Source organism: Brienomyrus brachyistius, chromosome 18, assembly GCF_023856365.1.
Source record: "Brienomyrus brachyistius isolate T26 chromosome 18, BBRACH_0.4, whole genome shotgun sequence".
In the NCBI taxonomy this organism is placed as follows: Eukaryota; Metazoa; Chordata; class Actinopteri; order Osteoglossiformes; family Mormyridae; genus Brienomyrus; species Brienomyrus brachyistius.
The window spans coordinates 7,608,349-7,635,172 of NC_064550.1; the positions used below are offsets into that span (position 1 = coordinate 7,608,349).

A 26,824-nucleotide genomic window follows, 5' to 3' on the forward strand; every position below is an offset into this window, starting at 1 on the left:
TAATGTACAGGAAAGTACTAGAGTTTTTATTCCTTCATATTCAAACTTCACAAACAGCGTGAACTTGTACAATACCTCAGAAAGTGAAAATTACAAAAAAGTGCTGGTAACATTTACAAAAAATCATCCTTACTTAGCAACAATCAGTTTATTCTTCCACACCAAGTTTTTTTTAGACTTTTGTATTAAGGCTTAATACTTCTGTATAAAGTATATGCAAGATAAGTCTTCACAGTATTTCGAAAAAAGTCACAATAATATGTAACATAATGAAGCATTACGGCAATTTTCTTTATTATGACATATACACATCACTAGTAAATATACGTGAAATACAGGGCTAAGTGTAAATGTCAAGTAAGGATACGGTTGCTAAAATAAACTGTTTAACGCACTTATAGAGTGTACATGTATGATTTTATAAAGCACATACCATTGCTGTAACTAAAGAAAGAGGGAAGAATGTACAAACAAATGAATTAAATGAACTTGGGAGATCGCCTCTAACACTTTGGCACATCCCTTTAAATATTTCTAGAAAATAGATAAAGGTTTTTTTTTATTAATATGTATGGCAGTATAGTAAAACAAGCATAATGTTGAAAACAACCAAAGAATACACTGAAGTAAAACATGCTGTGAAGTAAAGTACTAAAACAGAGATACTGGACTGCCAATCAGCTCCTTTCAGATCAGCATAAATAAGGTGCATTTCAAAGACAAAGCATTTGTTTTTGTTTTTTTTCTTCAACTAATTTTTTTGTCAAAGAAAATAAGTCTACAACAGAAAATATAATTACATAAATAAACCAAACAAACTGGCCAATGGTCTTGAGGCGACCTCATACATTATATTACAACAGTAAGTGCATTTTCATACAAAAACCATGTTTTCATCTTTTTTTTTTTTTAATGTATCACAACTATTTATTGAATGGAATTATTTTTAGTGGAATTATAGATCAGTATAAATATTTATGTTGAGATGGGATAGTACCAAATCTAAAAACGACATGGAATATAGATTATTTCTGGGGATTTTCTAAGCAGTGATTCGACAAATGATTCTCCTAGCCCTGGGACTTGCCAATTTCATACTCATGCATACTGTCAAAGTGAAGCAACACGCTTACTTACACACTCTACATCACAAAAGCATTTGGTTTTAGTGCAAACACAATTGGCTGGCTTCAGCTTCTGAACAGCAATAAGCTCACCAAAAAAACTACAAGAAGGCACGCACCTTTGCTTCCTCAAACACGCAACAGATTTAGACAAACTGCAACATCGTTATTCAGCAACACCACAAAGCTGTAATAACAGGATAGCTACTATTGCTATTTTATTCATTCTAGATTATTTTATTATTATTATTAGTGTTATAATTATAATTATAATAATGATATTAACAACAACAACAAAAATCATTGCGATCATGAGTGTACTGATTTTATATATCAATCTTTCTCGAAAGCCTTTAAATCCATTTACTTTTTTTCCTTCCATCAGTCAGAGAAGAGAAACTTTACTGTGAAAGGCAATTTAAAAAATTCCTTTTACATAACAAGTTTATTTTGGTGTCCATCCAATTTTTAAATTCTTATTAAGTGTAATTACACTAAAGGCATTTAAGTGCAGTTCCATTTGTCCAAACATATCACTAGAGGAAACAAACAGAAAATAATGTGCCCACAACTCTATTGTTCTCTATTTTACCTATTGTACTATTAATGGTTTAATTGCAAATAAAGTAAAATTATTCAATAATGTGTTCAAGCTATCATATATCATCATACAGACCTCGACGGTAACATGCCTGAAATGTATAACTACAGATTTCACATATCAATGCAGAAATTAAAAATCCTTCTCAGATGTCATCTTCTACACAGCACTATCATAGTGCAATACAGAGTTCCAAATTTATTTGATTTGCAAGTGCGTTTATCCTCTCAAGTATATTGCTATTAATCCAAGAAAACATAGCTGACTAGTGCAAATCTCTGAACTTCTTTGTCATGGGATCATTAGTCACATACGGTTTTCTTTTTTTCACCTTTATCACATGTGCAGAACTATTTCGGTTGGGAATATAGATTTTGCCACTTGTTTTGCTTTGGATTATCTCCATAACTGGATGTCATTCATACCAGTGCCATACATGTCATCTCTGCTTACTTTAATCAATACTTCCAGTGCCAAACCAAATGAACTGGGGGTAAAAATATCCTGCCCTCCGACAAATTTTGTACTGACAAAATTTGAGTAGTTAGGATGAGTGCTCATTCTAAGCAGTTCCCTCTGAAGCAGGGTAGCTTTCCAGCCTTTGTGGGAAACGGGAATAAAAATGTTGATTTCCACAATGATTATGTTTAGTTCTTTAATTGTAGTCCTTAGTCATTAAATATTTGGAAACACACTCACAGTCCAGTGTTCCTGACAAGTCAAACACCCACAATTTTTTTTAAATAAATCCACTTACTATCTACCTCAAAACAGCAGTTATAACATAACAAACTTGTTTCATTTCATCACAACAATAGAAACATAATTAAACCATCTCTGAACACAAGGATACAAGTTGAAACAAAAATACTGCAGCATATTCTTAAGGGCAAACTTGGTTTTTCCATTTAGATACCACAAAAGCTTGGTTTTCAAGATTATTATTATTATTATTATTATTATTTATTTTCTGTAATTCAAGATGAAATCACGAATGAGAATGCCAAAAAGATGGGCAATAAAAATATCTGTAGGTTCTTTAACACAGTACAAAATATAGGCAATACTGAATAACAAGGGTCTTTTCCAGAAATATGGGATATAGAAAAAGTTAAAATAAAAATTCAGTTTACGGTCTTAAAATGATCAGGGACTCTGATCTCTTGTACTAAAATTGTAATGTTACATTTACAATGTGTTATTAAATAAGGAGACACTGAGAATGTCATGCCAAACTGGACTCACGTTTACACTGAGTTAGTATGCTGAAGTATTAGTTATTAGTTAATCTCTTTGACTAGTGTGCTAAGCTGGAATGATGCAGACTCAGGCTTTTTAACGAAATAAAACATCATTTATATTAGTCTGTAATGTATCGGTGACTGTTACTCATTATTAGTGTCCCATCGACAAGACAATTAATCATGCAAAGTAGTAATCTTTTTCTATAACAGATTCACCAGAAATAGATATTTAAGCTGAGATCAGGGGAACTGGCTATGTGACGACATATAACATATACCAGCCACAGCCTCACTCATGCTGACCCCTCCTGCACAAGTTGTGATTGACCTTGTTCTCACACAGTATCGGAAAAAATTCCCAGTGTGCAATTAAAATACGATTTGGAATTAAATGATGGTTTTTCTTATAATTAAAGAAGAAATGTCGATATACCATTCCAAAATAGGATATTTGGTCCTTTATTCAAAAAAAGCATGTTTTTTTACTTGAAATTTTCAACATAAATCACTTCAGGATTGCCGTACCTTTCGAAATTTTAGGACTGGTATAAACAAAGCTGATAATTTCTCTAGTGAGTATCGGAGAGTTCCTAATGAAATGCCTAATTGCTTGAATTGGGAAGCTTCTGGGAATTAACACTGCCGAAAAATTTTTACAAAAAAATACCAGTATGTTAAGACATACTACATTTCAGCCCTATTCTAATTAGATTGTCTACAATGTAACACTGGGTAGAATAAAAAAAAAACACAATATAAAACTGCTGTGTCAATTGATTGTTCCAAATTTGTAACTAATGTGTCCCACCAATCTAGTTGTTTCATTCGTTCAAGAAATACACTGCAATTACTATAAATGTTAAATCATATTATTTTATATAAGTAAAATAAACACGGGGAAAAAAAGCAAATGTTATGAAGGTTGTTATTCTGACCAGTAACAGAAGATTATTCAATTTGTGGCATACTCCAGACCCTCGATTAAGCTAGCTTAAGTGACATTAGTGTATTTATGGGTTTGCTGGATCTCTGCAGCATCCACACTGCTTCAGCACTGACGTGAGTGGCGTTCTTTGAGAGGAGCATTGCTCCAAGTAGTGCTTTTAGTATTATTTTCTGAGTTAAGTGGATCAAAGTTATTTTATGGCACATCAGAAGGTCTGATTTATGGAATTTAACAAAAAATGCATTTGTTATAAAAGCTGTTGAACAAGAACGGCATACCAGTCCTGATTATTAACTAATATAATATACAATAGTCACTACTAGAACCTACCCATCTAGGTTAAGCCTGTAATGTAAGGGGAGGGTTGTCTCACATTATTCAACAACCCAAATAGAACAATTAAGCATTATATCTGTCAGGCTACTCCTGAAAGAAATTTACTGTATCGGTGATTATCAGTCATGAGTAACTTTACTTGTAAAACTTGATCTGTTTACCTTTGCCAAACATTTATTTCAGGCGGTAATTGTATATTTTTCCTGGTACAATAAAATTCTCTAACACATATTAATGGATCAAATTTCATGTTAGCATTGCCAATTCGCAAACAAATGCTTTTATGCTGAGGATCTACACTCAGATATTTTTCACATTATTCCATTCATTATAGAACATAAACCCCAGACATGAAATACAACAACCATGGAGTCAATGTCGACCTGCCACCCTAGTGGTCTTTGATTAAAAAAAAACAACAAAAACAAACAATATCAGCTCGCTAGTATGTAGCATGTTCAACACAAGGGGTCTGAGTGCTAAAACGAGAAGCATAATTATGTTCAATACATACCGAATCTTGCCTTAAAAACAATACCTTTGGTCAAGAACAGATGGCGACAAACTATTCAGATAAGTGTCTCATGGTACTAAGCAAATAATAAAAATGATCTGACAAAATAGTGTGCAATGAATCCATTTCAGGGATCTGTCCAGTCCTGTCCTGTGTCCTGCTTAAATCAATAACTAAGAAATAAAAATAGATTTTTAGGCCTTTTTATTAAGAATGGGAAGACCATAATTGTACAGCAATATAAAGGAACTAGTTCATTAGAGAATTTACATAAATATTTCTCATTATATATAACAGAGTGCCTGCATCCTTTCACTGTTCCATTCTATGTTGTATTCTCATGGGTATAGGCCATCAAAGGTACATTCTATACCACAATACTGTCATACAGTATCAAAACACTAACTAACTCACATTTCAGCTTAAACTTAACAACCACGGAAACAAGTCATTTCAGAGCAGACGCTTGGACCTATGCACATACTTAATTCCCTCACGTAACAGCAAAAGCTTACAGGTAGGTCTGTGGGAGACAACCTTTGACTAAGGTTTGAATTGTCCAGGTCTTGTAAAAGAATTAGATTTAATTAAATGTGTGCTCATCGTTTGCAGTTACTCAGAATTCAAGTCACTTCAAGTAAAAATAAAAGGCAGTATTCTGGCTTTAACAGTATAAAGAAATTATATAATAGCTCAGCATCTTGTGGAATCCATACTAAACTGAAGAAATTTCATCTGAATATCTGTCAAATATTTTTCAGAAAAAAACAATATATAACTTGTATTTTTATCTATCTGTTCATTTCCTCAACTTAAAGTACAGGTAAAAAAAAAAATCCGCTTGATTCGTTTTTTTTTTCTCCTTCTCAAACCACCCATCCATTCCGCATCTTTCCCTAACTCCAGATTTCACTGTTTTTCTCCAGATATCTTGCCCAGTGGATAGTTTCTTCTGAGCCACCTTGTATAAAATAGATGTATTTAATTTCAAATAATGACTCGGCGAAGACAGATGATTTATAGATGCTCAAACTACTGTATTACTAAATATTGATACTGAATAAGGCACAGACAATATTGGTGGTCAAATTTGCTACGTATTTTTGGTCATTTAACTAATGAAACAGATGCAGTTTTTATCTTTTATATAAGCTGACATCACTATCTATTGCACTGTTGGTTTAAAGGGCATAACGTTCACATAATTATCATGTCATTAATTCTGTGGCATTGAAAGAAAATAATGCACAGTGTTTGCACAATGTCTGCAAACGTCCTGTATGACATCCTACTCCGAAGACAAATTTTGACTCTGGTATCTATAGCCTTTCTTAAAATAATATGAGATATTACAGCTATACTGAAATCACAACAAAAAATAACTGTATGAAAAATACATAATATACTTTTGTCAACATTCAAGAATCAAGAGGTCAGTTCCTTAAAGGGATCTATGACTGCAAATACCTGATGGGGATCTCATTTGATGGGAACATTCTTGGTTAGACAACATATATATATATATATAATATTTATTTGGATTCTACATGGAACTTCAATCAACATTCATATATTCATTCTTTTCAGATGGACTTAGATTGGAATTCACTCTAATTGTTTAACATATTACAAGAAACTATATTCTACATAAAACTAATCAAACTGAACTGCACCCAAAATCCTTTTTATATATATATAAATATATGTTTCAGTTATATACTGTATATTCTGCACCAAATCGGAATACATTTTATCATGAGATATGACTTTATAAATTCATATCAAAGCAGTTTCACTGTGCGTGCTTGATGGGGGGGGGTGGGGGGGGTGGGGCATGGTGTCATATTTTTCAAATACTGTTCTTTTCTGGAGATTTGAAACACTCAGGTCGAAATGCTACACTGGATAAAAAAGGACAAAGTAGAAATTCTCAAACACTGGTCTTACTCACTATTAGCTAAATTTGCTTAATTAAGTGAATATGTCTCAAAAGTGTAATGGCTGTTATTAAACCTTTTTAGTCTCAACTGTTACCAGAATTTGATTGCTTGCACACAATATGTAAATCTTAACATTTTTTTTCCAGTTCTGGAAGTAATACAGAAGTATATCATATGTCATATTAAATAAATGTAATCAATTGTTCTTTGCACAGACTATCTGTTTATATATTTGATCTGATGAATCAAAGATCATACACAGGACCTAAATCAATCTAAATCACACATAGAGAAGGTTAGGATACATTACACTTTGTATTGATAAAATCTATAATGTTTCTCCCCAGAACAATGACTTTCGGTTACATTGTTGTCATGTTTCCTTGTACTTTGTTCATTTTTTTTATATATATATACCAATTTCAAACTGCTCATATTGTAATTCACTGTAGGAAAAATCAGATTAAATGATTTGCATTTCGTACAGCATTTTTTTTTTTTTTTGAATAATTGAATGTGAAGCTGCGTTAGATTTATTGAAGATACTATGAATCTCTAAAAATGTTACAACTTTTAATGGCTTCATGGGATGCGGTTTGGACAGTTTGAGTGATAACTGTGATGATGCCAAAGGATCTGCAGGAAAAGCGTACCATCATGCTTCCACGGGTTTAGGTCAGGCTTTTATGTACAGGATTTTCATATCCGTGTATATTCATTCATATTTAAGCAATGTACGAGAAGTCACTTCCGGGCAGTAAAGTTATGCATGTTTCAAGTTAGTTAATACAAAGATAAATGTTACGGTTCAGGATACAATAAAATTTGTATTTGTTTTTCACAAAGCACTGAAATTAATGCACCATTGATTATGACTATGAGTTTAATCATTCTTCAGTTAGACCTCCATTGCTGTTTCTCTTTTTTAACAATTGTGATTGCAGTTACTTTTGGAATTAATATATACTGAAAATAACTGTATACTTGCTTATTACCATTATTAATGTTAAGGGCAAAAGCGCAGCTTTAAAGCAACAGATGATTTTCTTAACGATACATAATGTCATAATTCTTAATTAAAAGTAAAATGCTGGGGGAGAAATATCCTAAAAACACGGTAAACATGATTTAAAAAAAATAAACTAAAATGGTATATTTTAAATAAATAATTATTTGAGGGAAGTATACAGTTTTAAAATTTACAATACTGTTATTGTCAGCTAGATTCAACAATAACCAAATATAAAAGATATTAATTAGGAAAGATCAACAAAAATCCTGTTAATGATTCTGCTTTGGTTATTCTGCACCATCAAATATTATTATTGTAAGGAAGAGCAAAGAGAAATGACACATTAATAACTGCACAATGTTAAAAAATGTGACGTGTGACAAGTCAGGGAAATTACAAAGCTAAAATCAGCGATCAATGGTAAATATATCAAACAGGATATAAATAAAAATACTTAAATGTTGCAATGTTGCTTCCATCCAAACGTAAACATGCACTGCTTATTCCACTAAAATACACATTTGTTTAAATAAAAAGATTCATATGCCAGTTTGTTTCTTATTGCTGCTTCGTAATTTAGAAGTATGACGACCGGTTATTTTTAGATAGACTTGTAAGTACTGATTTCTCGGGAAAAAAAAAAAACTTGCCAACATTTTCTAAATGTATACTGTACATTAAAATACATGTTACAATAATATGCTGAATGGTAAATTGTGATATTTTAAACATCTACTAAGGAAAAGGACTTTATTCTATACAAATAGGCACTTGATACATAGACTACCAATATACTTTAACACTAGTTTATAAAAGCTTGCAAGAAAGTATTACATCTTAAGCCATCCTTATAATCTGTAAGATATGTTGATGGATTAAAAGTTTAGTGCCTGTAAAAAGTATTTCATAGTAAAAGACTTGTGTAAATACAAAATATGAGTTTATTGGCTTGTGAAGTGGTACTACTGAAGTAAATAGTAATGGTGCCCATTAATTCAACTGGTACATAATGCTATGTTGAGAATTGTAGATATTTACCATAGTCATTGAATACAAATCAAATAAAAAGCAGATAAAATCACGCAGAAAAAAACATCAGCCACACACAAACAGAAAAACTAAAATAATCAATCAATCTCACTGATAAGTTAACAGTTACCTTTAGGGGTATGTCAGCTACTGTACTAACAGGTCTCCCAAAAGACAATCCATGTTAAATTGTATGTTTTAAAATAGGAAGATCTGCTCACCTCAGTACTAAAATGTGACTTTTAGTGCAGTTAAACCAACTATTATTATTGTTATTATTGTTATTATTATTATTATTATAGAATTCCAAATCAGGGGATATTTCTATGGCGCTGTGAAATCAGGAGATACAAAATGATTTCACCATGCAGAAATTAAACGCATACATTTTTACCATATTGTCCTCAATTAAAATTTATCACAGTAACAATTTTCTTTGCATTCAGTGCAAAATGTTAACTTTCAGTCGTGTCCAATTTCATATAGAAAAAACTTCCATATCTGAAAGCTTGCCCATGTAGAGACATTAATGGCTTATTATCCTTTACCCACTAAATACTGTATTCAAAAATCTGCAATTTCGTAAATGCAAAGAAAACCAATATAGAGGAAAACTACAGCTAAACAAATAATAGACAAATATAATTCAAATTCACTGCACAAAAGGTATGAAGCAAATTGTGTATATATACAATGTTTGTCTATCTTGTGTAAATACAACATGCAAGACCAAATAATGTTTTGGTTAAAACGGAGAACATAATTTTTGCTAAATTGTTTATATGAATGTGTTCTGTAAATGCATGACAAAACGGCACAGGAAGCAATGACTGAAACCTATTTGTATCAGTGGAGATTTGTTTAAATTAAAAACATATGAGTTAAAATATTTAAGGTCTACGTTGTACATTTGGAGTATATGCAGTGGTTCTGTAGCACTTTCCTTACTTATAAGAATAATGTCAAAATTTAGCATCGGTTTGTTTCTTTCAAATATTGACCTGATGAGACAGTATCAATCACTCAGATGCTTTCTGACCTCAGGTCAAATAGGTACCCTTTAAATGGAACTCACACATGCACTAAATGCAGCCGTTTCACTTACAGCAGGACATGCCAATCCATCCTATTCATCCAGCAATTATTGTGTTAAGTTATTGATTTCAGTTTTAAGTTTCACTCAAGGCTGAAAAAAGTACCTGAAAGAGGCTATGCCTATTAATAAATATTTATGTAGAAAATCTGGGTCTGAGGAAAGTGGAGAGAGATTTTTTTCTTTTTATCTTCAAGTTTTAAAAGCTCAGGCCATACATGTAACACAGTAACATGCGGTAAAATATGTAACAAACAATTATCACATCAATGTCAATGATCTCTAACCATTGCTAAAGCAGCATAATCAGACTGTGAGTAAGCTTGCTGTCCATTTTTCTAATGAGAGGGGTTATTATTAATAAACAAACAGGTGAGAGACGTGTTTCCTGTCCGTGGGAAAAAAAAAATTTGCCTACAGATAAGAGCCCATTACACTTCAATTTGGCAGTTTATCGACTTCAATGAATGAACAATGAGTTTCTAACACTATGAGAAACCTAAGCAGATACACTTAAGAAAAATGTTGAAGAAATTACAGATTTTAAGCGTTTTTTGTTTTTAAGACAAGGTGAGAGCCCTATGACTATTTTATAGGATGAACAAATTTCATAGCATCCACAGATTCGTTTTTTTTTAGGCTGTATTACGGTTGACAATTATGTGAAAATAGAAACAAGGTATTTCTTTAAATAGCAAAAGTTCAAAAAAAAAAAAAAAGAAAACGTTTACTCACGTTACTTAGGCGTCTCCTTTTATTAACCATAAATAAAACGTACAATGACATGTTTGTGGGATTTTTGAAAGAAAAAACGCTGATGAGATATATCGCATATATATACACATATATATGATATACTTCTGGGATTTGATCTGCACACTACCGCTGGCAGTGACAATTTTCTGATCTTTGTGGTAGTGCCTCAAGTTTCAAGTGTCAAGGAAGTTTTTTTTTTTACAAAAAGGAATACTGATTGCATATATTTTATGCTTGAAAGCTGTTTGTCTATAGTTAAGGCTCATCTCACCTATGCTTTCCAGTTATTAGTTTTCAATGGTTTTATAATAAGGCATCTGCATATTAGTAGACTTTTCTCGTTCACATGGTGATATATACATCACCACTTAGCTTTTTTCCTCTAGTTATATAGTTTAAATTTATGGGATTTTTTTTCCCCCCATAATTCACTTTGTTGTGAATGCTTACTTCAATTTAAGGACCATGTAAGGCTGGGTCAACACAGGCACCATGTATCACTGCTCAGAAATATAAAGTAAATTAAGTGCTGTAAGCATTGCATAACGTATGAATTTAACTCCAATAAGTATAAATTTCATGGTTTTGTCCTAAAATGCAGCGCCACTGCCACGACCTTTCAAAAAGATTTTCAAAATTCTTGGCAAAATTTGTTATAATCAACTTTAAAAATCAGAATAATCAGATAATGACACAGTAAAATATCCATAATGGAGACTTTAAATGTATCTCTGGCAATTTTACTGTACTGAAGGCAGTCACAGTTTATGGATTGTAAGAATACCCACACACGTTAGCTTACGAAAGTTACAGTTGTGGTCAGTTTTTTTCGTTTTTGTTATTTTTTTTTTGTTACACGACATAGATACACTTTCTAAAATGGAAAACACCACGCAGAAACGTGTGCCACATTACTAGATGAAGCCACCACAGAGTGTGAATTTGGTATTTTAATAAACAAGTTACTAGACATGTTCAATTTTCCATTTTAAATAGCTGGATATATTTAAACATATTTAGTGCAATAGGGTCTTTCTAAATGCTACTTTCCGTATCCAGTTAAAATTCAGCAAAACTAAAACAGGAATTAAACATGGAAAATATTTATTTTCTTTCAACGAAAGGGCAGGGTTTAACAGAAGGCCTATTTAAAGATTTCACGGAGGAGTTCAAAACTGTGCATGACAAGACACCGCATATAATCAGTGATGCTGAGAACAGTGATATATCTAAGACAGCTATCTCTCATCAGTACCTGCACTGTATATTGCAAAGGAAGCCCCACTTTTCAGAAATCACACCTGGACTAGGACAAATACATCACGTTCTCTCTCTCTCTCTCCCTCTCTCTCTCTCTCTCTCACACACACACACACACACACACACACGCACACACACAGAAGCGTACACATTTTCCAGAGCGAATGTGAAATGCTGTACAAAAAAAAAAAACAGATAATAAACTACATAGCATCAGGTATAGCCACACGTGCAGAAAAACAGTGAGTATGATTTTTTTTTTTCTAACTAGATTTTTTTTGTTGTTTTTTGTGTGTGCTTTACAGAGTTTGGTATGAATGCTATTAAAAACAGAACTGCTCTACCTAATGCATGACAATAATTGCTGTTAATGGGGAATTAACTGAAAAGAACAGGAAGAAATGAGAAGAAAAATCCTACAAAGTCACAAAATGGTTCAGATTCAAAGGAAAATGCTTGCACAAATACTGCACAAGTGAATACATACATAGCAAGAAATAACAAAAGCTAAGAAACATTTACTTTATATAAAAAGAACAAAGCTATTCTAACACAAAATGAATTCTAAATCTTAAAAACATTAATTAAAAAAAATATTATTTTTCTCTAAAACTATAACAACTCTGGTAACAGTAGTGCACTTATTGGTTTAAGCAGTGCAACATATATGCAGGGAAACAATGCAGTCCTTCTCTCAAGCTTTAAAGAAAAATATTTAATTTAAAAATTAACAAAACACCAGAATTCCTTTATTAAACTAAACAATATCAAGCGCAGGCATTTGCATGATATGCGCAACGTCGCACTGTTTTCGTCTAGAATTTAGTGAATTTCCTAAAAGGAAAAGACACACTAATTGCAGCCTGTAATGATTTTTTTTCCTAGATTATCCAACCTATATCCATTACTCAAATAATGAGCAAAATCTGTAGATTTTAACCATAGGCAGTTGTGTTTTTCAGAAACATTATTTCTTCGCCTTGATGGAATACAACAAGCAACAAGTATCCGAGAGATTGAGTGACACATAAATAACCCATTAAATTCAAAACGTCACACTCCGCCTTCGTATTTCTATGTGAACTTCCAAAAATGGGAATGTACTTATTATGTAATTGTGATATCCATCTTTAGGGTTTGTTATATTGGTAGTATTCTGAAAGCAAATCATATAATACAACTACTATTATTATTATTGTCATTGCCATTATAATTATTAATCACAAAACAACACCAATAACAATAACATCAACAACAGCAATAATAATAATAATAACAATAATAATAATAATATGAAACATTGGAACATAAAGGCCTTCCTTCTGTATCCGAGTTTATTTTCTGCTAAGAAAAACAGACTCCCCTTTTATCCACCAGGTGGTGCTAGTGTATCAGAAGTAGTGCATTTACTTTGAACTGCCTAGTCATCAGTCATGCAGTTGCTAAGAGGAAAAGCAGAGGTTTTCAGAGACACGGTTGTAGTTTTTTTTTGTGGGGAGATTAAAATGAACATGATAATTCTTGATCTAATCCAGACTACTGCTGTGATCTTCATTCTTGGCAAACCTTTAAGTGAATCTGAAAACCATGATTAAAAAAAAAATGGAAACAGCAGCTGATAACAGTCTGAAGCAAGTTAATTAATGCAATAAAGGAGCAGCAATTAAAATGAAGACAATAATTGGCGGCATATACAAGTATAATGCTGGCCAAACTGCAAACTTAATGTCCTTAAACAAAAATATAAAAATGATTAAAAAAAAACCTCTATTTTAAAACTTTCTACTCTTCTAAGCTCACATTTTCTAACTGGAAGAGGTCAATAATTAGCCTTAACAGTCTTCTAAGGTATTAGTGGCAGTGAAAGCAAAAATAAAAATAAAATAAAATGCTCAAATACTGTTATATAAACAAATTGCTATCTCGTAAACTTTCCCAGAACCATCAAAATGCATCAAAGAAGTGAGCGATCACTCTTTCACCGCTTTCAGGAAGTTACATTGTACAATTACGAAAATTGACTTGTATCTAACAATAGCTGCAATGTAAACCCTTAATAGCATTATAATAAATAACCCAGTGTCATACTGATAACTCCCCTTTTCTTATTCTATACAAAAGGCAAATTTGTGACAATTGATATTTTTTTTAAATTAATCAAAGTACAAGCCAGGTACTTAAAAATTCTTTTGAAGGAAGTCACATACCACAGTACGTTTGGACTCGTAGAGTGTCCAAAATGGTCTGTATAGGAAAAGGTCTACTTTTGTACTGCTTTATGGGTATTTGTGTGTTTCGTGTGTGTGCTTGTGTATATAAATTTGTGTATATTGTTTTTTTTTAGAGATAGTAGGCCTTTTGGTGGTGTTCAACACATAAATGACTATTGGAGGAAAGGATACATTTGGAGGCCTGTAGTGAGGGGTCCATCCAGTGGACCGACGCTGAACTACATAAGCCTTAAGGCCACCATCCTTTGTTTTTTTTTTAGAGTACCAAAAAAGAATTTAGTTTTGTCTGGGAAACACAATGTGCCAGTGTCTATACTCATTTCTCTTCATACCCCAAAATAAGGAAAAGAAACAAAAAAAAAATCTAGTGCCTTTCTATGAGTCCTCTTTGCTTTTGTACTTATCCGTCAGACACATGCATTCGCATGTGGTCATTGAAGTGCTCAATTTGGTCAAACTTGGCCGGGCATACCGAACACACGTAAGTGGTGCCCTCCTGGCAGCTAGCCTCCGCTGCCACGCCCATGCCCGCCGGACCGACCCCTGCCGCCACCCCCACTCCGGCTCCTCCGCTCAAAGGAATGGACAGGGTCACAGCTCCAGCACCAGGTTCCGAGACGGCCATGGGCACAGGAATGGAGACGGGGCTCCCTGCCCCTGCCCCTGCCCCCGGCCCTGCCCCAGGAACCCCTGTCATTCCGCTCCCACCTGTGCTGTGTAGTGCCATGTGTCTTTCCAGCAGGGTTTTGTGGGAGAACTTCTTCTTGCAAACGTAACACTCGTAGGACTTCTCTCCGCGATGCAGGCGCATGTGCACGTTGAGAGAGCTCTTCTGGGTAAAGCGCTTGTTGCAGATGCTGCACTGATAGGCACGCACCCCTGTATGTGTCACCATGTGTTTTATTAGGTAATCCTTCAGGGAGAACGAGCGCCAGCAGATGCTACACTGGTGTGGTTTCTCACCTAAACGTGAAATCAAATTCATTATCAGAAGACGGACACACAAACAGAACAGATCCGTTCCTGTAGTCCTGCCATTTCACTTAATACCGAAGACATTAAACCTGTTAACTGCATTTCCCATGGCGGAATCGCAGCTGTAATTTAAAGCCAGATATTAGTAAATCAGAGAAAAAAAAATTACTATATATTTTATTTGCTTAACTGATTCTTTAATCCAAAATAATTTACACACCTCGGAGTCTCCGCACAATTCCTATTCATTATCTGATTTTTATATTGAAGCAATTCACATTACGCCCCCTGCTCAGGAGCAGAGGAAGTGCAGACTTGAATTAGCAGATTTTTGACCAAAGATCTGCATATAACATTCGAATACATTAGTTTTGCAAGGTAACATTGTTATGCATAATACAGCTGGTACAATCCACTGAAAAGCTGTATAGATTGTGGTACGTGTGTGTGTGTCTAGGCAATAAAAGTAACAACTATTGCAGCTCAGAGATTTGATATCACTTGATATCTCTTGTATTTTATCCAGTGCTATTTATGTATTGGCGTTAGAAAACTTTATTCCATTGTTGTAGTAACGAAAAAATATTTGCTTTGAGCCAAACTGGATATCATTTCTGTATTAATGAAGGTTGTATAGCAGCCATTTTAATTTCAGGCTTCTAGGAGCATCACTGTGCCAGATCCACAGTATTTCCAATAAAAAATAATATAATTATGAGTTATTTTACAAACCTAAAGCTATTGAAGAATGGTGCTGCTATGGAATCGAATCATGGAAAATGATCTTACCACTGAACTACCAAGTTACCAAACCAACTAAGGCCTATTGTATGATGAGAATAAAAAGATGTTTAAGGTGGACCAAGTTTGTTATGTTGTTGGCTTGGGGGCACAGAATCATGTTACTATACTATTATATTCTACCATATTTTTTCCCTAGGCACATTTACTCATAATATAACTATGATTTGAAATATACATGTCAGGAGGATTCAATATTTGTTGTACTTTTCACAGCTGCTCTATGATGACACTATACTCTTTCAAAACCTAAGCATAAAGCCTGCACCTTCCAAGAAAACACCGAGACGGAGTTGGGCAGTGTGGAACACACCCGTGCTCCAGAATTCCGATTAAATTTAAAATTTAATTGAAGATATCAAATGTTACCAAACCATCCACAGCCAACTGTATAATAAGAATACAGGATTGTTAAGGGGTCGATACTTTAAAGCTTTGCATTTTCTTGCAAAGGCCGTCTTTTCTCTGCTTTTTTTTCCCTTTCAATTGAATTTCTGTTAAATTTAAGTCTTATTGTTTATCGGAGTTTACAAAGACTTTCATTGTGACAGTGTGGAACAAATACAAATGACAAGTAATTATGTTAAACTGATTATACGCTGGGCTTTAACGCAGGAGTGCTTTGTATTGTAGGATGGAAACGTATCCGACTACGGATTTGCTCAAATCTTTGCATTAACAGGCTACATCATAATGTAGTACTTTAAAATGTATCAGTGCATTTAATGTTTGATATTCATATAAGTAAAATTGTAATATTAGGAAAGAAAACAATAAAAAATGAAATATAAAACCTAATTAGTACTACTTCTCATTTATGAGAATAAGCTGTAGTTTGTTCAGGTTTATGCACCAGTAAGTTAAATCATTAAACGAGACTCACGGCAAGACGAGCTGCACTCAGTATTACAACTTCCCTGGATAATATCCTCCAAAATAAAGAAAAAGGTATATTAACATGATATTTTGTGTAAAATATGCTTAGATCCCACAAAACCCTATTTATCTACATAAAAAGCATTTGTCACTCAGAGCTGCAGTTTCCATCCACAGCCCTGTCACCTCACAAACAATAACTGTTTAAAAGTGCTCGATGCGGTACCAGTCAAAAGGTTGGACACACTTGCCCCCTAGAAGGTTAATTTGTACTATGCTGTACATTTTACAGCAGAATAATTATAAAGATATTAACACTATAAAATAACATGTATGGATTATGCACTGGACCAAAAAAGTATTAAACAAAAAATAATAAATTTGCTAACAGCTCTGTGGGTTGGGACTCAGAAAGTTGTTGGTTCAAATCCCTGGGTCGGCAGAGTGATCCCACCATCGGGCCCGTGAACAAGGTGCTTAACCCCATTTGCCCCAGGGACTGGCTGACCCTACTGTCTCCTCTACACCAGTTTCATGAGGTGACCTCCTGAGATGCTTTTCCAGCTGTTTGAAGGAGGTCCCACATGTATGCTGATCTCTCATTATGCCTTCAGTCTCTGGTTAAAATCCTTCAAAACCATCCCTACTTGGGTTTAGTTCAGGTGACGCGACACCATCACTGTCCTGTGCAGGCAACTTGGTGTGTCCAAACTTTTGACTGGTACTTTGTCTTCTCTATTTTTGCTGGTTGCGACATTTTCACTGCATTAGCACTGACAGTTAAAATGGCTATGCTTTTCAAATACTAAGCAACACAATACTATAGGTTCAAGTCCATTCTTGTTGATCAGTTATGCTCAATTTTTTTTTCCTCTGAGGAAGGAGGTGTTAAGTTACAACCGGTTATAAAAGCGGTAATCTTGACTAAACATAACCGATTGGCAGTGTATCCATATACCGGTAAGCTCTGATCTTTGCATGTCTTCCTGCACTGTAGAATCCTCTGTTATATTGTCTGCACATTGCTAATTTTCTCCCCATTTGCTTAACTTAACCACAATGGCCAAACCTTTTCTAAGCGTAACTCACAAGTGAATCTGTCATCTCGGTGCCCCTTATCAGGATTCGGAGCAAACATATAAACAAGCCCCCTAACCTTAACTACCAGAGTGCATGATGCATCTTAGCACTTGCACTATCTGCAGTTAGCAAAATGGTTTTTGCTTAAAGTAAATCACATATTCTGCATAGCAGGCAATCCACCAGACATGGCTGCTAAAGCCAATTTGCATTTCACCACGCATCATTTCCTGTCCGGCGTGGATGTGATATCATTCTGCATGGTCCCATTATTGGTTCACCACCATCAACTCTTTCTCTGCATCCATTCAAATTCAGAACTAACTGATTGAACATCTTGATATAAATATGTAATATAGAAAGCTATTTTAAATACACCAGAATACAAAGATTATAGATTTAAAACAGGGACACTCACAAGGTGAGTATTACTGTGACTAAATACTTTCTTAGCTTTTTTTTTTTCCTGTAAACTGGGAATCTCATCGCTTATATATAAATTTAACAGAAAGAAAAGATACTGACAAAAAACAAAATTTTTCTGTAGTCTCAGCCTACACACACTGCCAGTTTTCCAGATAATGTAACAGTGTGAGAGATGCAAACGTACAAGCATATGCAAAGGAACAGAGCTTTTTGTGTTATGAATCGTCATGAAGACGATTGCATTCTGCTACACAATGAAAGCTTTTCTAGTCAATACACAAGTCTGACGAATACCTATTTCACTGCTCTTAATTAGAAAATCAGCTTTCACTCAGTACTTTTAGAATTTTATATTTAAAGTTTTAATATTTTTGAATATATATTTATATAATTTTGAATAAATGCAGCCATTACATGTTGATCTATAAAGTATAAAATCTCATAAATTTTAAAACAATTATTCCTTCAACCTGAAACATAAATATTCCAGTTATCGATATTACATTCAATATGAATGGTCACCTCTTTGGTCTGACGCTGTTTTAAATTAATCATTATCACATAGTGTATAATAATGCGTACATAATTAATGTTCCTTGTAATTTACTATTAATCTTTATATGACAGTTCATAAACGGGTGATGACATTAAGACTATAATATGCTTATGATATTATGGTATAGGTGCTATAATGTATAATGAGAGTTATTTTCACTACATGCGTGTTTCTGTACATAGGAATTAGGTATCAGTCTGAAGCAGCACGTGGAGAGTGAAAAGCAGCCATTTTTCAAATTGTATATATTGAGAAAATACATTATTTAGCTATTATTAGCTATCTGAAAACAATGAAGTAGCCAGCTGCAAAAACGAGCCACATCTGTAAATCACTTTGGATTAATAAAAAAAAAAAAGTGTCTCATCAGCACATAAAACACATCGTACATTTTTTGACATAATTAACTTTAAAAAAAAAAAAAATCAAAGGTAATCACCTGTTAATGATATTAATACAGTGACATATTACGATGCTTTTGGATATTTAAAACATGAACTGCTTCAGGAAAGAATCAGATAAAAGAACACTGTACACCAGTGTTTCCCAACCCAGTCCTTGGGGAATCCCGGACTGTCCATGTTTTTGCTCCTTCCCAGCTCCTAGCCAATCAGGAGCACCGAATACCTGGTACAGGTGTGCTGGGTGCTGACAGAAAGGAAAAAAACGTGGACTGTCCGGGGTTCCCCCGAGGGTTGGGTTGGGAATCACTGCTGTACACTACGGTGTGCATGCAAAATGGTAAAGAACATGAGTACTTACCGGTGTGCACAAACATGTGTTTTACATAGTTCTGTTTGGCAGTAAATGTTTTGCTGCAGAGAGTGCATTCGTAGGGCTTCTTCTCACCCTGGCCCATTCCTCCACCAGCTTGTTGCGGCGTCGAGGGCTGCTGGGCTGCGATCTGGTTAGGAAAAGGGGGCATACTGGGAGGAGGCACGGCCACAAACTGGGGCTGCTGACCCCCCATAGACTGCGGTAGGCTAAACAGAAAGGGCTTGTTGCCTCCAGCTGACTGTGTGGCAAAGAGAGTGGGCAAGTAGGTGTTCCCAGCAGTTCCCATGACCTGGGTGTTACTGGTCAAGGTCAGAGGCATTCTCAGGTTGCTGGTAAGAGAGTCGGGTTGACGTATGTAGAGTTGCGTACTGGGCAGCGACTGCGATATGATGGTATTTGCAGGCGTCTGCCCGAGACTAAGCTCCCCTGTGTTATGTGATGTGCCTCTATCGTCAACATCATTCATCTGTTCTGGGGAGGAGTCAGTCACCTCTATTTGTAAAGGAGGCTCGTCCCCTTGCAGGACCTCCCCAGTACCTTCTCTTCCAAAGCCTGACAAGTATTGTTGTTCCATTGTGTCAGGCTCTGTGCCGATGGATGAACTTACACCAGAGTCAAAGCTCTCTCCCTTGGGCTCACTCTCAGCTCCTTCGGTTTGATCAGCGTCCTCCACACATTCCTCCAGCTCCCGGCCCTGTCCGAAACAGCCGTAATCATCCTCCACCTCCTGCTTTATGTGCATGCTGTCCGTCTTAAGGCGCACCGGTCGCGGCTGTTTTCGACAGTGGGTGGTTTCCGGGGTCGAGAGAAAACGCTCCATCTGCTGCGTCCTTTCGTGGATGCGAGTAACCCAGGATGGATCCTGTCCGTTCTGGTCTTTCTGTGCCGCGGAGGCAGAGTCATAGCTGCCTACGATGGATCCGCCGAAGAACGACTGCTCCCGGGTGCCGTTCTGCAACGAGATGCTAGAGCAGGAGTAGAGAGACGTGTAGACACGCTCCAAACTTTGCTGCGATGAAGGCTGCATGTACCCCGACTCCGTGTCGCTGATAGGCCCCGAACTTCCCGACTCTGGGGTACCTCTGGGGGTCTCCTGTACAGAGTCCTCTCGAATGAAGGGGAAGCCACTAGTCCCACCCAAGACCACATTCTGTGAGACTATACGGGTGCACTCATCAATGACAGTCTTTATCTGCAGAATGCTGGCAGCGGTAAGGATCTGTAAGGCTTCGGACTGCGAGACGCGCAGCACCCCGCTGTACATGAAGTCGATCAGTTTCTGAATGGACTGTACTGATACTACAGAAGGGATCTCAATGTCACTGTAACCCAGGAGTAGCTTGTCCTGAAAAAAGGGACTTCCAGCAGCAAGCACGCACCGGTGAGCTCGCAGCATGCTCCCGTGGATGCGAACGGTCACGTCACAGAAGTGTCCGCGGTTACGCTGCTCATTGAGGGTCTCGAGTACAGAATTACTGAAGTTGTGGAGATTTATGTTGTGAACCCGCTCTGTCATCCCCTTGCACCTAATATCACCTGCCATATAAGAGAAACCACAAATGATTAAAACCAAACACAAAAATTCCGTTATGCATCACATGTATAAAACACAAAGAGGAAATAAATGCATTAGTGATCTTCATCATACATCAACAGTTATTAATGAATTACTGGCGTGTTATTCTATATATATATATTCTGTAAGTCAACATTTCTTCTCCTGTACATAATGGAAGTTGCACCCCAACCATTTCTTTAGAGACACTGAGCTCACGCGGAGCTTAACAGTCGCGCAGATTTTTCAAATTTCTTTTCTGGTTATTGAATTATACATTTCGGTCATTTTGTTATTTTGTTTTTTGATTGATTTGCTCTTCCACAGTCACCAGCAGGGCAGGAAAAAATTTCAACAGTAAGTTTATACCAAGCGGAATGACAAATGGTTTTTTTTCATGTGTTCCTCGAACATCAAGTTCCAATCTGGATCAGATTAAATCTTTAACACCTCATGACAGTTAATTTGATTTAATTAATATTACTGCATTAATTTATTATAAATGAAGTGCAACTACCCGGTATCAGGTTAAATACAGTTTGTCATATTTCACCTGGTTTAATGGATTTAATACATAGCTCAGTTGGTACCATACTGTATATTGCTTAGGATGCATGATTTCATGCATCCTATTGTTTGGACATTTCAATTAGTCAGAAATTCTAAATAATAATTAAAAAAAAACACAATTACAGGTCACAATAAAAAACAGTGTACTTTAAAGGACTACTTAGGTAGAAGAGGAATACACACATTTACTTGTATTCTTCCTGCTTGGCAAAACACCACAGAATTTGAATGTTGAATGAGTGGAATAGTTGAGGTTTTAAAATGGCTTCCAAACCACAAAGAATTGTGGCTCTCTTAACGCTCAAATGATTAAAGGTGTTACCTGAGAGTATTGGTTACATGTTCAGAAGAATTTAAATGATCAAACCTATTTGACTTGCACCTGACAATTGTTATTTCAGTTTTCTTCCCCAGAAAAATTCTTACGAGCAAAGTTTTGCACAAAAGAGTCCCTTCAAATATAATAACCACAGTTTGCCTGCCAAACTAAGATTCAGTGTCTGATGTTAGCCATAATGAACTGGATCCTGTCCCAGGCATGTAAATTGCACTGTAAATAAGTGATGTACTGTGAATTATGGTACAGAAAGCAGATGAGCCCTGAGTGAGTGGATAATTGCACTTAGCCAAGTGTCCATCCACAGTTTAAAAAATTAGGGAAAAGCTATACCTATATTAAATAAAATAACAAGGCTGATGAGAAAGTCAAGGTCTGTATAAAATATCCTTTAAATGTTTTTTTTTTGTCCTCTACAAAAACATTCCAATTTTGAGTAACTGTTACCACAATTGTGAAGAACTGCTGAACATGAAGATGATTCACTATTGATATACAGTTCATCTACCCACCTAACCATACATCCAACTGTTTATATAATAGATTATAGTATAATACAACAGGCATAAAAAATATTAACCTTTCCAAGGGATGTAATGCAACCTCAACCATCTGTACCTTTTATGGAATGAATCCATCCACAAATTAAATTCATCATTTTGAAGTACATATATAATCCTTAGATTCCACAAAAGGACTACCGCTTATATCATGGTAGTAAAAAGACTAAATAAATAATTTACATCTAAAGTAAATTAATGTAATGTACACCTCTTTCAAAAAAAAACCTCAAAAGTCCCATCTTATTAGTATCAGAATTATTCATATCAGAAATACAATTGTCATCAAAGCATTAGTGTATCTGTACTAGTTGCAAGTGCACATTTAAATCATTTCTCATGTTAACCTGCAGTTAATCTGGATATATATTTTACATAAATTAACTAAGCCAAACACACACACACACACACACACACGTTTGTATTTGTATGTTTGTGGGGACTCTCCATTCATTTGTATGGGAAAAAACTCTAATCCCAACAATGACGACCTTAACCCCCACCCAGCCCTAACAACATCAAAATAACAGTTTATTTTTTTCAATCACATTAGGGGGACATTCGGTATATATATCGTATATTTATCGTGTATATATATATATATATATATATATATATATATATATATATATATATATATATATATATATATATATATATATATATAACATTGTGGGGACCGAATGTCCCCCTAATGTGATTGACATTCGGTCCCCACAATGTGTATATATATGAATGACCCAGACATGTTCCCACTTTACTGGGAAGTAGCAGGAAGGATGTATGGCACCCTCAGTAGCAGGAAGGAGATGCCTCTGCCTTCGTAGCCACTTCGGGGGGAGGCAAGCCGGGCTTTCAGAGAGGCTGTTCTACACACCCCCCATGTGCTCACTTGTTATTTTTGCACTAGTGACCTTCCTGTTACCCTTAACAAGTCTGACCGTAGGTTCTCCTCTGACCTCACTCTTTAATAACGTGTTTTCGTCCATGAAAATGCCATTGTTCTTCGTTCGTCAACCATTTACTGTAAACTCCAGACAGTGTAGATCATTAAAATCCCGGGAGGGCGGCTGTTTCTGAGCCACTAGAAGCAGCACGTGCGGCACCAGCTTTCACACCACATTCAGAATGGCTAAGATGCCTGATCTAAGCAATTTTAATGCTTAGCTGAGCAGTAAGTGGACTCCTGCACCCTGTCTGTGTGCTGCGTGTATTGAGTTGTAGACACGTGACCCGCAGGCTGTTTGCGGTACCTAATAAAGCGGCTGCTGAGTATAAGTGGCCTGTAGCGGCTGTAACGGTCTTCCAATGTTTATTCTGCTTCGCATCGTGCCCACTCACTTTGCATTTTGACTCAGATCATCATTCTGAAGTAACCATATCTGTACAAATAACTGTGCTTATCGGTTAGCATAGATCACTCTTAAAGACACACCTAGCTAAGAATAGCTGTCTACGTTTAAGTGATCATAAGTGTTTCATTTTAACAACTTATAACGCAGGAGGTTGTTCCTCCTCTCGGCTCCCTCAGCGATTTTTGTATAAATTCTGTCCTATCTAACATGTTCTCCCTTTGTTTCCTGATCAGGATGCAGGTTTTAATTAGGTTTTAATCAACTTGTAATACTGTTACCATTTTTTTTGAGCAAATACATTGAGAAAGGCAGTACATAAAATGTGTTCTGAAGCGTTATTGTCATTCATAATTCAAAAAGATTTATTACTTTTATTAATATCAGATATTCTCATTTCCCCTATTTTCCACAATAAAGGAGGAAATTAGAAACAGTGGTTTTAAATATAACCAAATGTATGACCTGATAAAAAATCTGACCCCGTCCATTTTTGACAGATAAAATACAATGAGACAGAAGCTTTGAAGTTCAACCAGATTTGAAGGATAATAGCTTATAATATAGATAGGAACTGAGGATGAAAACCTTTCAATGGTGAAGGGTGGAACTTAAAATGCAAGTCTGGTTACTCTGCTTGAATGTTCTGCCCAGTCATTTCACTACGCTACCAAAAGTCCTCTTTACCATCGTTGGGGATGGATGAATGAATGATGACACTTTATTAATCCCTGTGGGGAAATTCCTGTTTTCACCTCCTCCCCTCTTGCTCTTTGTGACACACATGTAGGTGAGAGCAGGCTTGGCAGTGAAGGACAGCCAGCTGTAGCAGCACCCATGGAGCTGGGGGAGCGGGGGGGGGATTAAGGGCCTCACTCAGGGGCCCACAGACATGGCTATTCTGCTGAGGCTGGGCTCGAACCAGCAACCTTCTGATCAAAGGTACAGAGGCTTTAGTACGCTGCCCTCACAGACTGCCCTCCAGACTACCCTTCTGGAATGACTGTCAGCAGACCCTTGGTCCCTAGCACTGCTTGCAGTCACATGGTCCATGAAAATGCCATTGCACTGGACCCAGTCTTATCTACTGGTATCCTACCTTTCTCATTACAACTTTTCTTACGACCATTACATAGATAAACTGTATCTGACCCTGACACACACAGGTCGTCTGTTATGTTAATTATTTTCTACCAGATAATTCAACATGAGCTAACTGGCCATTTCTGAAACGCAAGCGGACTTCCTTTCACGGCATCGATGCATCTCAGAGTTATTCAAATGCCACAAAGCTTGAGGTTACCATCCTCTAGCATGCGCACCTACGACTTGGGGTTCTTACTCCTGAATAACATCCACAGGGTCTGCCCCTGCCTCGATTGGCCGTCATCCCAGCTGCCCCAGTCACCTCTCGCTTAGCCTCTTGCCCATTCCTCCTGGCTAGACGTCCAGCATGCACCATTAACCCTCCATAGCTGGTGCCCTGTTATTCAAACAGAAGTACTTTGCATATGAAGTATATATAGCAGTATACTGTATAGTATTGGAGCATCACTGAATTGAATGATAATGCCATCATTTAATTTTAAGCTTAATGCATTGTTTCTCAAGTGCCTATTTTATGCACTGACTTAATGTACTTTTGCAAAGTAACTTTAAATGACCCCACTGATAAAAGGCATCTACTAGAAATGCAAGTATAATTTTTATAAAAGTAAAAAAGAACTGCATGACTACATTAAAGTGCTAAGGCAAGATTTGCATTATTGCTAGAGATTGGCTAAAATGAAGTTCTGTCATTCTTAATCTGAAAATGATCACATCAAATTTGCTACTGATGACACTATCATCAGTAAACAGCCATTCATGAATGAACTCGTCAAATCCAATTCAAACCAGGAAATGGAACTGAAATTGGAATTGGGAAAAAAATCCTACAGGCAGAAGAACTAGAATTGAATTGGAATTTCTAGGAGCTAAATTGAATTGTTCAATGTGCAAGGTACCTTTCAAGTGGAACAGTATTTTATGTAAAATACATTAAATAAAACTGAGAACTTGAAGATAAGTGAGGAATGATGAATATATAGCTGTAGAACCGAAATCCTTGTTGAAATCCATGGTATGATGTAGATTTGAATGTACTATTTATAGCAGTGAAGGATTATTTGAAAAGGAATATTTTGCTACATTAAATGGAGAAAATGGGTATTGCCTTGCTTGCTCTTGTAATACATGATGCTGCAAACCATGAAATAATAAGCAATTTGCACTCTTGCGGTAACGTTCTGTTATTGATTATAATCTTCCATTCATATACTTTCATTCTTTATTGCATCCAGTCATCATTACTGGTAGAAGCTTCACATTGCTAAAATGACATCTGTCAGGCCCAAGTATCTTGCCAGTGACACCGAAAATGTGTTCTACAGGTGCAGATGAGGCAGGAATGCCTGGGCACTGGGAAGCAAGTCTGGCCAAGTAAGGGAACCGGTTCTGGTAATGTTTCCCGTCCTGGAGGGGATCCAGCTGGTATGATAGATTCAGATAATTTGGCACCTCCTCTTATGCCGGCAACTATGAAAACCAAATCAAAGTTCAACTTCCACACACTAAACCAACCAGCCTCACAATTCCAACACTGGCACAGCTGGCCTTTAATTTTCTTTAAGCATAATATCAGGACCTTAGACTGTGTGAATTCTGGGTAATGTATTTTTAATACATTGAAAACAAAGCAATTATTATAGACAATAATCTGTGCACAGTGTGAACAATGCATATTTTCACAATGAAAGCATTTGTAAGATAATTTATCTTGCACAATTGTAATATCCACAAGATTGATAACATATGAATTTAGTACTATATGA

General features: G+C 35.8%; 1 protein-coding gene across 4 annotated transcripts in view; it reads right to left on the reverse strand.

Annotated features, from left to right (window-relative positions):
* Positions 1-26,824, reverse strand: part of zbtb20 (zinc finger and BTB domain containing 20) — a 74,697-nt gene continuing 47,873 nt past the window's right edge. For 3 of the 4 annotated variants that reach the window (XM_048984371.1, XM_048984370.1, XM_048984369.1), the window contains 2 exons: positions 19,563-21,113; positions 1-15,049 (listed from right to left, as the gene is read on the reverse strand). In XM_048984371.1, the coding sequence (XP_048840328.1) occupies positions 14,487-15,049; positions 19,563-21,093 (2,094 nt within the window). In that variant the 5' untranslated portion in view covers positions 21,094-21,113 and the 3' untranslated portion in view covers positions 1-14,486. The remainder of the gene's footprint in view (positions 15,050-19,562; positions 21,114-26,824) is intronic. The other variant, XM_048984372.1, reaches the window with a different exon arrangement.